Source organism: Protomyctophum bolini (genome assembly GCF_963924005.1).
Source record: "Protomyctophum bolini genome assembly, chromosome: 7".
NCBI lineage: Eukaryota > Metazoa > Chordata > Actinopteri > Myctophiformes > Myctophidae > Protomyctophum > Protomyctophum bolini.
The window spans coordinates 47,781,115-47,796,301 of NC_137868.1; the positions used below are offsets into that span (position 1 = coordinate 47,781,115).

Below are 15,187 nucleotides of genomic sequence, written 5' to 3' on the forward strand. Positions count from 1 at the left end.
ATGACAATTATAATATTCTGAATATAATTTTGTTATTTTTGATATTGTCATAACTTTACATAGAACATAAACTGAGGGTGCACATTTTGCAACTGAGGGTGCTTTGCACCCCCAGGCACCCCCGTGACGCCGGCCGTGTATGGGACTGATACTAAGGGAGTGCATGGGACTGAATGGGAGTGAATGGGAGGTACTGTTACTATGGGACTGATACTATGGGAGTGAATGGGAGTGAATGGGAGGTACTGTTACTATGGGACTGATACTATGGGAGTGAATGGGACTGAATGGGAGTGAATGGGAGGTACTGTTACTATGGGACTGATACTATGGGAGTGAATGGTGACTGAATGGGAGTGAATGGGAGGTACTGTTACTATGGGACTGATACTATGGGACTGATACTATGGGAGTGAATGGGAGTGAATGGGAGTGAAAGGGAGGTACTGTTACTATGGGTAACAGTATGAGTCACATGGTGCCACGATGGTCAGGTCTGGATCTGGGACTCTCTCTGTTGAGGAGACAGAATGAGTCACATGGTGCCACGATGGTCAGGTCTGGATCTGGGTCTCTGTTGAGGAGACAGAATGAGTCTGTGAGTCATACTTACTCATCTCTTTAAGCAGGTAAGTCTTGTAGTTTTGTCTGCCGTTGATCTCCACAGAATACAGCCCGATGTCTTCTACGGTCATGTTGTGGATGACCAGCCGTCCGGTGTCTGTGTCCAGTGTGGAGCGGTCTCTAAACGTCCCGTAGTAATCCACACCATGACCCAGATCCCAGTCCGCTACCAAGCTGCGTCCGTGCTTCCACAGGATGCTGGTGACGGCTTCAGGAACAGAGCGGTGGTCTGGAAGCAGTTCCACGCGGATGCCTCTGCCTCATGGTGGAACGTACGTCACCTCATGAGCTGTGGAGAGAAACGCATGGCAGTCAAGTTACAATTTAGGCATTTATCAGACGCTCTGAATCCAGAGCTACTTACATTAGGCAAGAACAAAAACCATGGCAATACATCACTATCATCATACTATAATTCAGTCAATGTCTGTGTGTGTGTGTGTGTGTGTGTGTGTCAGAAACACCACCATATCTCCTCACCGCCTGCACCAATCACTCCCACTTTTCACACAGGCATTGACCATAATAATATGGAGGTCTTTTTTCGATTTGACACATTCATGATTAATAATACATTTATTAGTGAGGAGACAACCCACAGAGCCTAGTCCCTCCATGTGCCAGAAGTGTACCTCCCAGCCCTGGTAGAGTAGTTCTGGAGTAGTTCCAACAGATTGTGTGCCCCTGGTTTTTCCCTAGTGGGACTGATTGAGGGTAGCTACTGGGACGTAAGTCGGGACTTGATCACTCCCGGCTGGGTCGCCTGAGTGAGGCGTATGATGTTGAGAGACCCGAAACCCCGTTGACCTCAGGATACATCACTGAGGATACGTCCCAGGTGCATCCATGCGATGTTTTTTAGTTATAGTTCTTCTATTTATAGTGACTCATAGGAATAGATGTGACAACCAGGTATAGTCTGGTGACCACCGGAGAGACGGGTGACAGCCGGAATGTAGACGGCACCCGGGTGAGCAGTATGGGTTAGCGCCCCAGCCTGTGCATGTCCTCCGTGAGGAGGAAGCCCAACAACCCTCTGCGAAGCCTTTGGGAGGGCCATGCAAGCAGCAAGCGGAACCGCAGCACCATGACCCTGCGGAACCATGGCCCACCACTCCTGAATGAACTGTCTGGTGCTGGGACTCTGGTGCAACACACAGGTTCTGGGCCTGGTGAGAGAAGGAGTGGACCTGGTGAGACGTAGGAGGGGCCCGGCCAGGAGACAACCCACAGAGCCTAGTCCCTCCATGTGCCAGAAGTGTACCTCCCAGCCCTGGCAGAGTAGTTCTGGAATAGTTCCAACGGATTGTGTGCCCCTGGTTTTTCCCTAGTGGGACTGATCGAGGGTAGCTACTGGGATGTAAGTCGGGACTTGATCACTCCCGGCTGGGTGAGTGAGTGAGGGGTATGATGTTGGTAGACCCGAAACCCTGTTGACCTCAGGATACATCACTGAGGATACGTCCCAGGTGCATCCATGCAATGTTTTTTAGTTATGGGACTGATACTATGGGAGTGCATGGCACTGAATGGGAGTGAATGGGAGGTACTGTTACTATGGGACTGATACTATGGGAGTGAATGGGAGGGAATGGGACTGAATGGGAGGTACTGTTACTATGGGACTGATACTATGGGAGTGAATGGGGGGTACTGTATACTATGCTATTATGTGTCCCATTAACTCCCAATCACACCCATTCACTCCCATAGTATCAGTCCCATAGTAACAGTACCTTCCATTCACTCCCATAGTATCAGTCCCATAGTAACAGTACATCCCATTCACTCCCATAGTATCAGTCCCATAGTAACAGTACCTCCCATTCACTCCCATTCAGTCCCAATCAGTCCCATACAGTCCCATAGTAACAGTACCTCCCATTCAGTCCAATTCAGTCCCATAGTAACAGTACATCCCATTCAGTCCTATTCACTCCCATTCACTTCAAATTCACTCCTATTCACTCCCATTCACTCCAAATTCACTCCCATTCACTCCCCTTCAGTGTCAAATGTCTTTGTGCTCTGATATTATTTTAAACACTCTGTGGCTGACCCTAAACCATGGTCTATTAAAAGTAAATGGAATAAAAACATTTTGCCTAAGTCACTTACTGCAGAAGTAATTTGGCCTAAATAACGTTTATAATTGTTAAAATGGCATGTTCAGATATTGGCCTAAGTCATTTTATCCTTACATGTTACATGATTGACATACACCTTTATTTGTATGTCAATAGTCATATTTTTTCATATTTTTTGGAATTGAAATAATTAAGAAATATAATATATTCTACATTTGGCACAGTTTTTTGTGTTTCCTGAAAACCTTGAAAAAATGACTTAGGCAATTAGTTTAATAAGGTGACATTTTAATAGTTTGGTTTGTGCTGCCTTTGTAAACAGTCCTTTTAACAGATGGGCCTACTGTATACTGTATGTACACATCAAAGCGTCAATGAATGAATCTCTCAAACAACATAGTTTGTGTGGTAGTATGGGTCATAAGATTTATGGCAATGCAATATGTTTATTCAGACAAGACTCTCCGTGTAGCATAACTGCTGTGTTGTGATGGCAAGCATAATCTGGTTGCATCCGGTTGGACCACATCCTGTTAGCTATCAGAGTAAAAGCATTACAGCTAACACCACAGTTTGTATTTTATTGCATGGAGATGCCTGATCACTACATCCCTGGTTCATATTCTGATATGATGAAGTCAAGTGTTGATTTTATTCAAAGTAGACCTACTCTATTGACATTCATCCAGAAGAGTGAGCACTAAAGAGTGCATGCCATGGGCACCTCCATTTGAATGTTCTGGTGTATATATATATATATATATATATATATATATTATATACCATTTTCATTTCAAGGACCCCAGGTTTGACCTGAATTGGGCCCATTCCAAGGACCCCAGGTTTGACCTGAATTAGGCCCATTGAATGAAGGACCCCAGGTTTGACCTGAATTGGGCTACGGACCCCCCATTGAATGGCATTTCTATCTCTGGGACCACAATGTATATTGTAAATTCAAAGTTAACTTCACTCACTGTACAAACGGGTCAAATGGGTTCCATCCATCTCTGAGTTACAGACCCAAAAGATCCATTTGGTTCCTAATTATTATATAGCCTGGGACCCCCTGGAACACTCAAGGACCCCTGGGGGTCCCCAGACCCCACTGTGGGAACCACTGGACTAATGTGCTGTGCATTACCACTGTGACATGACTGACAGTTGCAGGTCTATTAACCACTTCCAATAATATGACATATAAGATTACAGTTTTATGAGCTGGGGGCGTGGGGTAGGTCATATAGCAATTTTAAGCATGTTAAGAAGCGCTTTCGACACCCCGTGGAGTGCGCAAAACGGCCTTGAATTAGTCATGCATGGGAGTGTTTAAGGCGTGTTTGTGTTATGGGCGGGCTGTTTCTCTGTTGGTTTTCTGTTTTTTTCCTTTCCCTATATGGTCTGGCAGGGGCGTGTGACTGGCTACCTGGGCTGTGACGTGTGGTATCTACCTTCTGTGGAACTACACACCTCCTCCTCATCAAACCCAGCTGTATAAGACCTGGCTCTGCACTCCAGCCCTTGCCGGTTTATTCAGTTACTATCGGTAAAGTCACTGTGCCTCTGAGTTCCAAGTTTTTTCCCTGCAATCATCATTTTTCTAATTCCTCGTCTCCTTGTGCCCCCAGTGTTCTACGCCGCCTGCCTGCCTGCCTGCCGACCAGCTCTACATAGCCCTACAGCCCCAAGCCTATTTTTGTTTTGTGAAATAAATATCTGAGTTTGTGAATCCTGGTCCTGAGTTCTGCTTTTGGGTCCTATCTCACTAAACCCTAACAGTTTGAGAGTTACCCAATCAACATGTCCGTACTATTTTCTTTACCAGTCAGCTGATGTCACATACGGAATGCGCACTTTGGGGATCGTTATATTACATTTCTTCAGGCTGGCACCATAGAAGACAAAACATGACTTTGTCACATTTGGGTTAATTATTCCTATTGCACTGCATGCTGTCACCTTTATGCCTCAAAATAAGTTGTTTCTATTGAGAAACACCAGTAAAATTATATTTTAATTTAAATTATAATTATATATTTGAAATGAGTAATGAGTTGAATGCGTGGTGCGTATGACCGTGATGGTATATGGTCTTCGCTCGTAGCATTTTATTGAAGAAGACTTGGATCGAGTGTGATACAGCGTATGAAAGCAAACTTCCCAAGGATTATGGAGATGTTTTTATTTTTTTAAGGTTGAGAAATGAAAGAATTATGGCCGTTTCTAATCTCAACATTTCACAAAAACAAGAGCATCCAAAGAGCTGTTGCCATGTCTCATAGAAACAAGTAAATAGGTCTATAAAAATAATCCCAAAATAAGCGCATATAACAGGGGTCTGTAACCTATTTTAAATGAAGTGCCATGTTTGTATTTTCTAGATAGTGAGTCTGCCATATCCAGATTAATTTGAATGACACCACATTAAAATAAAAAACATATTTTGATTGTCCACAAATATAAAGTTCTTCCATCTTTTTAAATATTTTCTTGCACATTGTTATAATGATCATTATATATCCGCCTGCAGTCAGAGTTCATAGTTTTAATGAATGAATGTGATGCATTGTGAGCTGGTAGATCTGCTATTTTCAAAAGTAATCTTGGAAAAATGTAATTACATTTTTGGATTAGCCGTCCTTAGTTGGGCAATTGCATTCATCTGGGGATCCTTGACATGGGAATGTGCTGTGTGAGGATCACTGGTTTAAACAACATTAGGAGAAAAGCTCAAATAACCACTTTAGAAACAAGAAAAGCAACCACAACTACCAATATTTACAAGCAACTTTACAGAAAAATAAGCCGCTTATAATAAACAGACTTGGCAACCCTCCCAGAGCCGCTCAAGTGTAAAATCAAACATTGCTTTTTGCGTTTATGAGGTGGACAGACCCACGTCTAATCGTTATGCGCTGAGTGTTTGTAGGTCAAGGGGCTGAATAGCAAATTGCGCAAAGCGAAAATAATTAACATATGGACACTCCCACAATGCTAAAATATTCAGGAACGCCGTATGCCATACGTGTGTGCGTTCAACACGGGACGATAAGGCTTCTATAATACCATTGTGCGCAGAGTGAGGCCAATATAGGCCAATTTATGTATTACCCCATTGTAAAACGGAAGTGGTTAATAGACCCCCTGGAATCATAGCTGCTGGCTGTCATTATTGAGAGGTTCCAAAAAGTGTATGTGCTCTTGATCTTTTAGTAAACATATCAAAACGTCAATGAATGAATCACTCCAAACATGGTTTGTATTTTGAGAGAACTGATCCCTACATCTCTGCTACATTAACATTAGATATTAGGACAGTAGGCCTATACATGACTTGGGCATGGCCAACATGGTACAATCAGACCTACCTTTATCCCTCAACATATTGTTTATATGCCCAAAATGATTAGCTCTAGGTTTTGGAGCAGTGGCAACTTTACAAATAATAGTCATAATAGCCGTCTTTACATTTAAATTACTATGATCATAATAATAATAATCTCAATGATAAGTTAAAATGGCATGTTCAGATATTGGCCTAAGTCATTTTATCCTTACATGTTACATGATTGACATACACCTTTATTTGTATGTCAATAGTCATATTTTTTCATATTTTTGACTTGATGAGATACTTTATTTGTTGTATAGTCTAATGTACTAAATGTTTGTTATATCCTGCCCTTAGATCTATAGCCACTGCTACTTTGTTTAGGTTGATTTTATCATTTATCATCATTTATCACTGGCTTCCTTTAAAACAGGTCTGAAAAATCACCTATCAATATCAGCTGGTCAAAAGGAGAGAAGATGACTGCCCAACTCCCTATACCCCCCCCCTCCGAGCGATTTATTTGGTATTTAGATTTATTTAGATTTGTTGGTACACCTGTAAATAACTTTCATGTGTTGTGAGGTATCCTCGATTACTCATCACTGTATTATGAATGAATGCATTGGGACCCGAATGGAAACAAGACCGCAAGGACTTTTTTCGGTGCCATCCTTTTGGATAAAATGTGCTTTATTGACTGTACCATGTACTGTTTTTGCATAATATATTGTCTAATAAAATAATCAATCAAATTATTGTTTCTTTTGAGTATTGAGCTATTTCCTTTTGTTTATCTGTTTTATTTTGTTTCTCCCCCACACGCGTTAACTGAGTTCAACAGAGCCGAGTGGTGCAACTGACTGCTACAGGGGGTTTCACTAGGTTTCACTGTAGTCCACAGCCCCAAAGGTTTGCAATATTGGCGTGTGTGCGTGCACCTCTTTTCATGGTGGCGCTTCTTCTTTCTGTGTGCTGTGTATGTGTGATTGCTGTGTGGTTGGCTGGGCATAGTGAGCTAACCTACCCCTCTACCACTTTAGCTAGCTGCCCCTGTAGAAGTGTTGTCGCCCACTGGCCAGTTGACTCTGGCTATACTTATTGTGCTCAGTGATTGCCATTGCTTGTCTGTTTAACTTTATCTCTGGGGTTGTATGGAACTGTATTTTAATATTCTACAATATATTGGTAGTTTTAACTGTATTTCTAATAAATATACTGTGTACATGTAGTGTTTTAACCCTTGTGTGGTTAATCTTAATAAATTCCTGTTTTTGGAACTTTGTCTCAAGTCCTTAAATCCATAAATGAACTTGCATTTGTTGGGGAACCCAGTTTACTGGTCTATTCAGATAATTCCTTGAACGATCTCAAGGTGGCGTAGTCATAGCTATAAAAGTAAATCCTTTGCTACACTTGGTTGCACATGCAAAGCTCTTTTGATATGGATATGTGGATACTGTAGCCTATACTGTAGTTTCTGTGTTAGGAGTGAATGACAAAATGCACCTCGAATTATAACGTTTGCTTTGTTCCGTTCTGCCACGACGGCCAGGGATTATATTTTCCTGTTGAATTGCTTACTGGACCAGACCAAACTATACTTTTTTTTTTTTTTTTTTATATATTTTTTTATCCCACGATTTTGTAACCCAGTTTTTCTTTTTCACCCAGTGCCAATTGTCTAATGTAATCCTGGGCGCTACACTTCCTCTGCCAACCTGGGGGGGCAGCGGACTGACCTCATGCCTCCTTCTATGCATGAGGAGTCCAAGCTGCTTCTTTTCACCTGACAGAGGGGAATTTCCCCGGCCGGACGTAGCGCGTGGAAGGGACACGTTATTCCGACCAGTTTCTTTCCCCTCCATCAGGCGCCCCGGCTGGCCAGGGGGAGGTAGTTTTAGAGACCAGGATTACGGCATGTTTTTGTGAGGGTATCTACCCTAGGGGACACGGGGAGAACATGCAAACTCCACACAGAAAGGCCCTTTCGCCAACCCCCGCCTCGGGTATGGGCACTGATGACGCGGAGGAGGGAACACGCCGCCAGTGCCCACAGCGTCCCCAGCGGGAATCGAACCCAGGACCTTCTAGCTGTGAGGCGACAGCACTACCAACTGTGCCACCATGCCCCATGACCAAACTATACTTTACTTTACAATTAAATAATTTACGTTCCGAACGGAGCCTCTTTCCTATTCCGTGACTGTCTGCTGCAGTGACTGTCTGCAGTGACTGACTGACTGTCTGCAGTGACTGACTGACTGTCTGCAGTGACTGTCTGCAGTGACTGACTGCACTGACTGTCTTGTCTGTCTGCAGTGACTGTCTGCAGTGACCCCCCCCCCCCCCCCTGTTCTACCGCTCCGTGTTTGATAAGACTTTGAAAGACGGCCGTCTTCCAGGTGTTTTTAGCATTATGTTATGCTTTAGACTATTTAAAAATATCAGATCTACAAGCTTGATCTGCTATTTTTTAAATATCTTGAAAATGTGGCTCAAATCTTATAGAAATATATTGTTTCAGAGTGAACATTTTGAACTCAAATCTCAAATGAAGGTTCCATGGCTCAAATGGGTCTGAGAGGCTAAACCTCATCAAATGGGTCTGAGAGGCTAAACCTCATCAAATGGGTTAGTGGCTCAAAAGTTTGTGGCTCAAAAGTTTGTGGCTCAAAAGCCGAATACATAATGGGCCTTGTTGAAAACCCACCGTCTTAAAGAATAAAATAAAAAACATTATTTCGATAACAAAGAACAGGTCTTACCAACGTGGAGCTGGATGTCAGCGCCCATGCCCATCTCTGGCACCGAGCAGCGGTAGGTTCCCTGGTCCGACAGCCTGACCCTGGACAGCTTCAAGGAAATTACACCCCCGGACAGCTCCGACAGGAACAGGGTCGCTCTCTGCCTGTCAATGGTGGAAAGCAACTATAAGTAAGTATACTGTACTTTTAAGTACAATTTTGAGGTATTTGTACTTTCCAATTTCCGGTACTTTTACTTCTACTTTTACTTCTAACTTTAGTTACTAGTTACTTTGGAGATTTAAATTTTGATTAGAAAACAACCACTTCAACACATTTTGGCCATTTGGAAATAGCCGATCTACAAGCTCTCAATGCGTTGCAACACCCTTATTTGGTCATATTGGGTCATATCGGTATCAGCAAATATGCCAGTCTAACCAGCGATCCGACATGGGGGTATAGGGCAGGTAAATAAAATATTGGGGCATGTGGAGTTTGCTTTGGAGTTGCCCCAAACTGCAAGTGCACAACACCAGATATATAGCTAGATACAGTAGCTATAAAAACAACACCAGATATATAACTACTAGCTAGATAGCTATAAACACAACACCAGATATATAGCTAGATACAGTAGCTATAAACACAACACCAGATATATAGCTAGATTAGTTATAAACACTATTCCCGGTCGGTGAACTTCAAAATACAATGTAAGATATCTTTTCTTTTTCATTATTAATTGTGGTATCAGGATCGGATCGGAAAGGAAAAAAGTATATCGGTACATTCCTACTTGTAACGAAGTAGGCTAGTTCTAAATTGCAATTGGTATACTTTAACTTAAAGGACAACTTTAGTTTTTTTCAACCAAGGTTCATATTTTAGGTTGTTATTAGAGAAAGTAAAAGATGAGTGTTAATTTTTTTGACAGGGGGGTGGTGGCATTCGAGCATGGGGCTAAATTTGTATTATTTTACAAAATATTATGGTGATTTATTTTTTTATTATTTACTATAGTCCTACTAGACCCCAGGAAATTACATCTGGCCACAAAAGATCACAGGATCTACTGAATGTGAAGGTTGATCACAGGATCTACTGAATGTGAAGGTGGATCACAGGATCTACTGAATGTGAAGGTGGATCACAGGATCTACTGAATGTGAAGGTGGATCACAGGATCTACTGAATGTGACAGGTAGATCACAGGATCTACTGAATGTGAAGGTGGATCACAGGATCTACTGAATGTGAAGGTGGATCACAGGATCTACTGAATGTGAAGGTGGATCACAGGATCTACTGAATGTGACAGGTAGATCACAGGATCTACTGAATGTGAAGGTGGATCACAGGATCTACTGAATGTGAAGGTGGATCACAGGATCTACTGAATGTGACAGGTAGATCACAGGATCTACTGAATGTGAAGGTGGATCACAGGATCTACTGAATGTGAAGGAGGCCTACTGGGGGGAAGCCACACAAATATGTCAGTTTGACACATTCAGTATAGATCTCGTGATCTTTTGTGGCCAGATGTAATTTCTTGGGGTCTAGTAGGACTATAGTAAATAATAAAAAAATGAATCACTACAGAATTTTGTAAAAAAAATACATATTCAGCCCCATGCTCGAATGCCCCCACTGTCAAAAACAGCTAAAATCCCTAAAACGAAAGCAGCAAATGAAGAAAAATTAACACCAATCTTTTACTTTGTCTGATAACAACCTAAAACATGAACCTAGGTTGATAAAAACTAAAGTTGTCCTTAAAGTAAAACAAGTACTTGTACGCCGGGTTCTGGTCCTCGTTGAGGTAGTACCGCCCAGCCTGGACGGCGACGACAAGCAGGCTCTGGTAGTCTCTGGTCCACTTCACCGTTCCCCAACTCTGCATGCTGATTGGTGGGTGGATGTGACATGGGAGGATGGCCACGCCTCCCACGCCAGCCAGCACGGGTTGAGAGGAGCCAATCACTTCTTAAAGGGATTGTGACATAAAAATAATAAAAATTAAAAGATTTTGAATTATCTTATTTTAATTATTTTATAGTTATGTTAAGCGTCGTACAAAGCCAACTCGAGTTGTGAGAAATCATGACAACAAACAAATAATAGAATAAAAAACAACAAAAAAAGTGTTGTAACCTGCCGTTTTTTTCCTTCTTTCTAATTCTTTGTTTGGCCCAAAACATTGTGTTTACTGTCATGATTTCTCACAACTCGAGTTGGCTTTGTACGGAAAATGAAAGGGGAATCATTTCCTGGGCCCTGGTAGGGGGCGGGTCTGCGACGCTCTATATATATTATCCATTGCCGGGGGGGGGAGTGGAAGATGCCCCCCCCATATATATATGTATATTATTTATACACACGCACGCACTTAAATTACATATTATTTCTAGGGCCATGTCATGTGGGCCTTTCTACTGGTAGATCACAATCTACCTTTTGGGCACCCCTGCTTCTACACAAACACATGGAACCAAATGATACAAACAATAAAAATCACATTAACATATTTATGTGAAATTAATATTCACCTTGACTGTGTCCATGTGACAGGAAGTTACTCAGCACTGGAAAACATTTGATGAAACAATATTATCCATTTTGTTGTATTAATATCAATGGCTAATGATGCTCGAACAACATAGACAGGATCGCTGAGCAATATGTTGATTTAAAGGGAAACTGCAAAAAAAATACATGTTAATGACATTCAGAAGATTTAGAAAACTTTCCTGGGGGTCTTTATGTATATAATATGTGGTTTTAGATATTTTAGATTTTAGCAGTGAGCTCAGTGTCTCTGCTGTCATGGACACTGGGCTCACTTCCTGGACTACATCATGGTTAATTAAATAAGGTTAGGAAGCGGAGACCGTACGGTGGACTCCATGTTGCTCCCTGGAAGGAAAGAAACGTGCGCAATTGAGACCAAGGAAGCTGAACGCGGAAGTGTTGGCTGCATATAGCCCATTGCGCATGTTTATTTCCTTCCAGGGAGCAACATGGAGTCCACCGTACGGTCTTCGTTTCTTGTCCTCATTAAATAGTCCTTGGACTATACTGTACATGTTTTCTCAGCAAGACAGCCCTTTCCCCTATCCGCAAGGAGGAGCAGTGCACCAAAGCATTATGGGAATTGTAGTCCAGGAAGTTAGTGAGCCCAGTGCCCATGACATCAGAGACACTGGGAGTAGTCTTATAGTGTGGGGGCACAATACCAAATCTGACCACTAGTGGCGCTAGTGAGCAATTAATGCATAATTTGCATAATTAATTATGCAAATTAGTAATTAAACATTCCATGAATTCCATAGATATAATTAGCATAATCATAAATAATAAATATCCATAAATATAAATATCCATAAATATAATTAGCATATAATAGTTTATAATTAAATAATAATAAAAACTAATGATAGTTATTTATAAAATGCATGATGTGTGTGTGATTAGCTGATCTCATCTCTCTCTCTCCCTGCGTCTCATGTGCCATGCCTCCCCAAAAGCCAGCAGAGATGCTGACTCGAAGGTGTGAAAAACAAACAAATGTAAATTTGTTTGTTTGTCCCTGGGGGTGAGGTGGGGGGATGGGCTCCCAGTCTTTGTGGAATGCCATGGGCCAGACATGCAAATTAAATGAAGCGCGGGGGTGGGGTGGGGGGATGGGTTCTAACCAGGTGCCAGACATGCAAATTAAATGAAGCGCGGGGGTGGGGTGGGGGGATGGGTTCTAACCAGGTGCCAGACATGCAAATTAGATAAACAAGGGGGGGATGGGCTCTAACCAGGTGCCAGGTGCGACATGCAAATTAAATGAAGAGCGGGGGTGGGTTGGGGGGATGGGCTCCCCCCTTTGTGGAATGCCAGGTGCCAGACATGCAAATTAGATAAACACAGAGGTGGGGGCTCCACTCTTTGAAGTGAATTGTATGCATAAATTAATCAAGTTAGTATTTAAATTCCTTACATACATCGACAGTGGGTGTGTGATTCCACCTAGTGGTCAATCTCTATATATAAATATTTACACTGCAATACCATTTATGCCCTGATGTGATCTCAGTCATCTAGGGCAATGTTTTTCAATCAATGGTCTGGGGACCACCAATGGTCCTTGAATGTAATTCTTGTGAAAAATCAATGATACCCCCCCTAGTGTTCAATCTCTATATAAATATTTACAACTGCAATACCATTTATGCCCTGATGTGATCTCAGTCATCTAGGGAAATGTTTTTCAATCATTGGTCTGGGGACCACCAGTGGTCCTTGAATGTAATTCTTGTGTAAGTCAAGGATATCCCCCTAGTGGTCAATTTCTATATATATATTTACAACTGTAATACCATTTATGCCCTGATGTGATTTCAGTCACCTAGTGCAAATGTTTTCAAGCAATGGTCCGGGGGTTACCGATGGTCTTTGAGAGGGTTCAGGTGACCCTCCCCAGCTAAATCATGGAGAGTTGGTAACCAAATAGTCTCCTTATAGATCTTTAACTCTATACTTTTCAATTTTTTGTGTTGTGTCGTTGAATATTGTATGTTTCATGTTGTCCAAATGGGGTTGGGTATTGTATATCGTGTATTATTTTTTGTGTTTTGTGTTGTGTCTTTGAATTTTGCATGCTTCATGTGGTACTAGGTGTTGGGGTTATTGTCTGTCTTGTATTATTTTTGGTGTTTTGTGTTGGGATCTTTGAATTTTTTATGTTTCATGTTGTCCAAATGGGGTTGGGTATTGTATATCTTGTATTATTTTTGGTGTTTTGTGGTGTGTCTTTGAATTTTGTATGCTTCATGTGGTACTAGGTGTTTGGGTTATTGTCTGTCTTGTATTATTTTTGGTGTTTTGTGGTGGGATCTTTGAATTTTTTATGTTTCATGTTGTCCAAATGGGGTTGGGTATTGTCTGTCTTGTATTATTTTTGGTGTTTTGTGTTGGGATCTTTGAATTTTGTATGTTTCATGTTGTCCTAAGGGGGTTGGGTATTGTATATCTTGTATTATTTTTTGTGTGTTGTGTTGTGTCTTTGAATTTTGCATGCTTCATGTGGTATTAGGTGTTTGGGTTATTGTCTGTCTTGTATTATTTTTGGTGTTTTGTGTTGGGATCTTTGAATTTTTTATGTTTCATGTTGTCCAAATGGGGTTGGGTATTGTATATCTTGTATTATTTTTGGTGTTTTGTGTTGTGTCTTTGAATTTTGCATGCTTCATGTGGTACTAGGTGTTTGGGTTATTGTCTGTCTTGTATTATTTTCGGTGTTTTGTGTTGTGTCTTTGAATTTTTTATGTTTCATGTTGTCCAAATGGGGTTGGGTATTGTATATCTTGTATTATTTTTGGTGTTTTGTGTTGTGTCTTTGAATTTTGTATGCTTCATGTGGTACTAGGTGTTTGGGTTATTGTCTGTCTTGTATTATTTTTGGTGTTTTGTGTTGGGATCTTTGAATTTTTTATGTTTCATGTTGTCCAAATGGGGTTGGGTATTGTATATCTTGTATTATTTTTGGTGTGTTGTGTTGTGTCTTTGAATTTTGCATGCTTCATGTGGTATTAGGTGTTTGGGTTATTGTCTGTCTTGTATTATTTTTGGTGTTTTGTGTTGGGATCTTTGATTTTTTTATGTTTCATGTTGTCCAAATGGGGTTGGGTATTGTATATCTTGTATTATTTTTGGTGTTTTGTGTTGTGTCTTTGAATTTTGTATGCTTCATGTGGTACTAGGTGTTTGGGTTATTGTCTGTCTTGTATTATTTTCGGTGTTTTGTGTTGTGTCTTTGAATTTTTTATGTTTCATGTTGTCCAAATGGGGTTGGGTATTGTATATCTTGTATTATTTTTGGTGTTTTGTGTTGTGTCTTTGAATTTTGTATGCTTCATGTGGTACTAGGTGTTTGGGTTATTGTCTGTCTTGTATTATTTTTGGTGTTTTGTGTTGGGATCTTTGAATTTTTTATGTTTCATGTTGTCCAAATGGGGTTGGGTATTGTATATCTTGTATTATTTTTGGTGTTTTGTGTTGTGTCTTTGAATTTTGTATGCTTCATGTGGTACTAGGTGTTTGGGTTATTGTCTGTCTTGTATTATTTTTGGTGTTTTGTGTTGGGATCTTTGAATTTTTTATGTTTCATGTTGTCAAATGGGGTTGGGTATTGTATATCTTGTATTATTTTTGGTGTTTTGTGTTGGGTCTTTGAATTTTGTATGCTTCATGTGGTACTAGGTGTTTGGGTTATTGTCTGTCTTGTATTATTTTTGGTGTTTTGTGTTGGGATCTTTGAATTTTTTATGTTTCATGTTGTCCAAATGGGGTTGGGTATTGGCTGTCTTGTATTATTTTTGGTGTTTTGTGTTGTGTCTTTGAATTTT

At 41.0% G+C, this 15,187-nt stretch overlaps 1 protein-coding gene across 1 annotated transcript in view; it reads right to left on the minus strand.

Moving 5' to 3' along the window:
- Positions 1-483: 483 nt before the first annotated feature.
- LOC308318312 (uncharacterized protein) overlaps positions 484-15,187 on the minus strand; it is a 30,557-nt gene continuing 15,853 nt past the window's right edge. Inside the window, exons 5-9 of the mRNA XM_080767815.1 lie at positions 11,342-11,377; positions 10,586-10,775; positions 8,811-8,953; positions 614-913; positions 484-514 (exon numbers count right to left, since the gene is read on the minus strand). Of these exons, the coding sequence (XP_080623941.1) occupies positions 885-913; positions 8,811-8,953; positions 10,586-10,775; positions 11,342-11,377 (398 nt within the window). The 3' untranslated portion in view covers positions 484-514; positions 614-884. The remainder of the gene's footprint in view (positions 515-613; positions 914-8,810; positions 8,954-10,585; positions 10,776-11,341; positions 11,378-15,187) is intronic.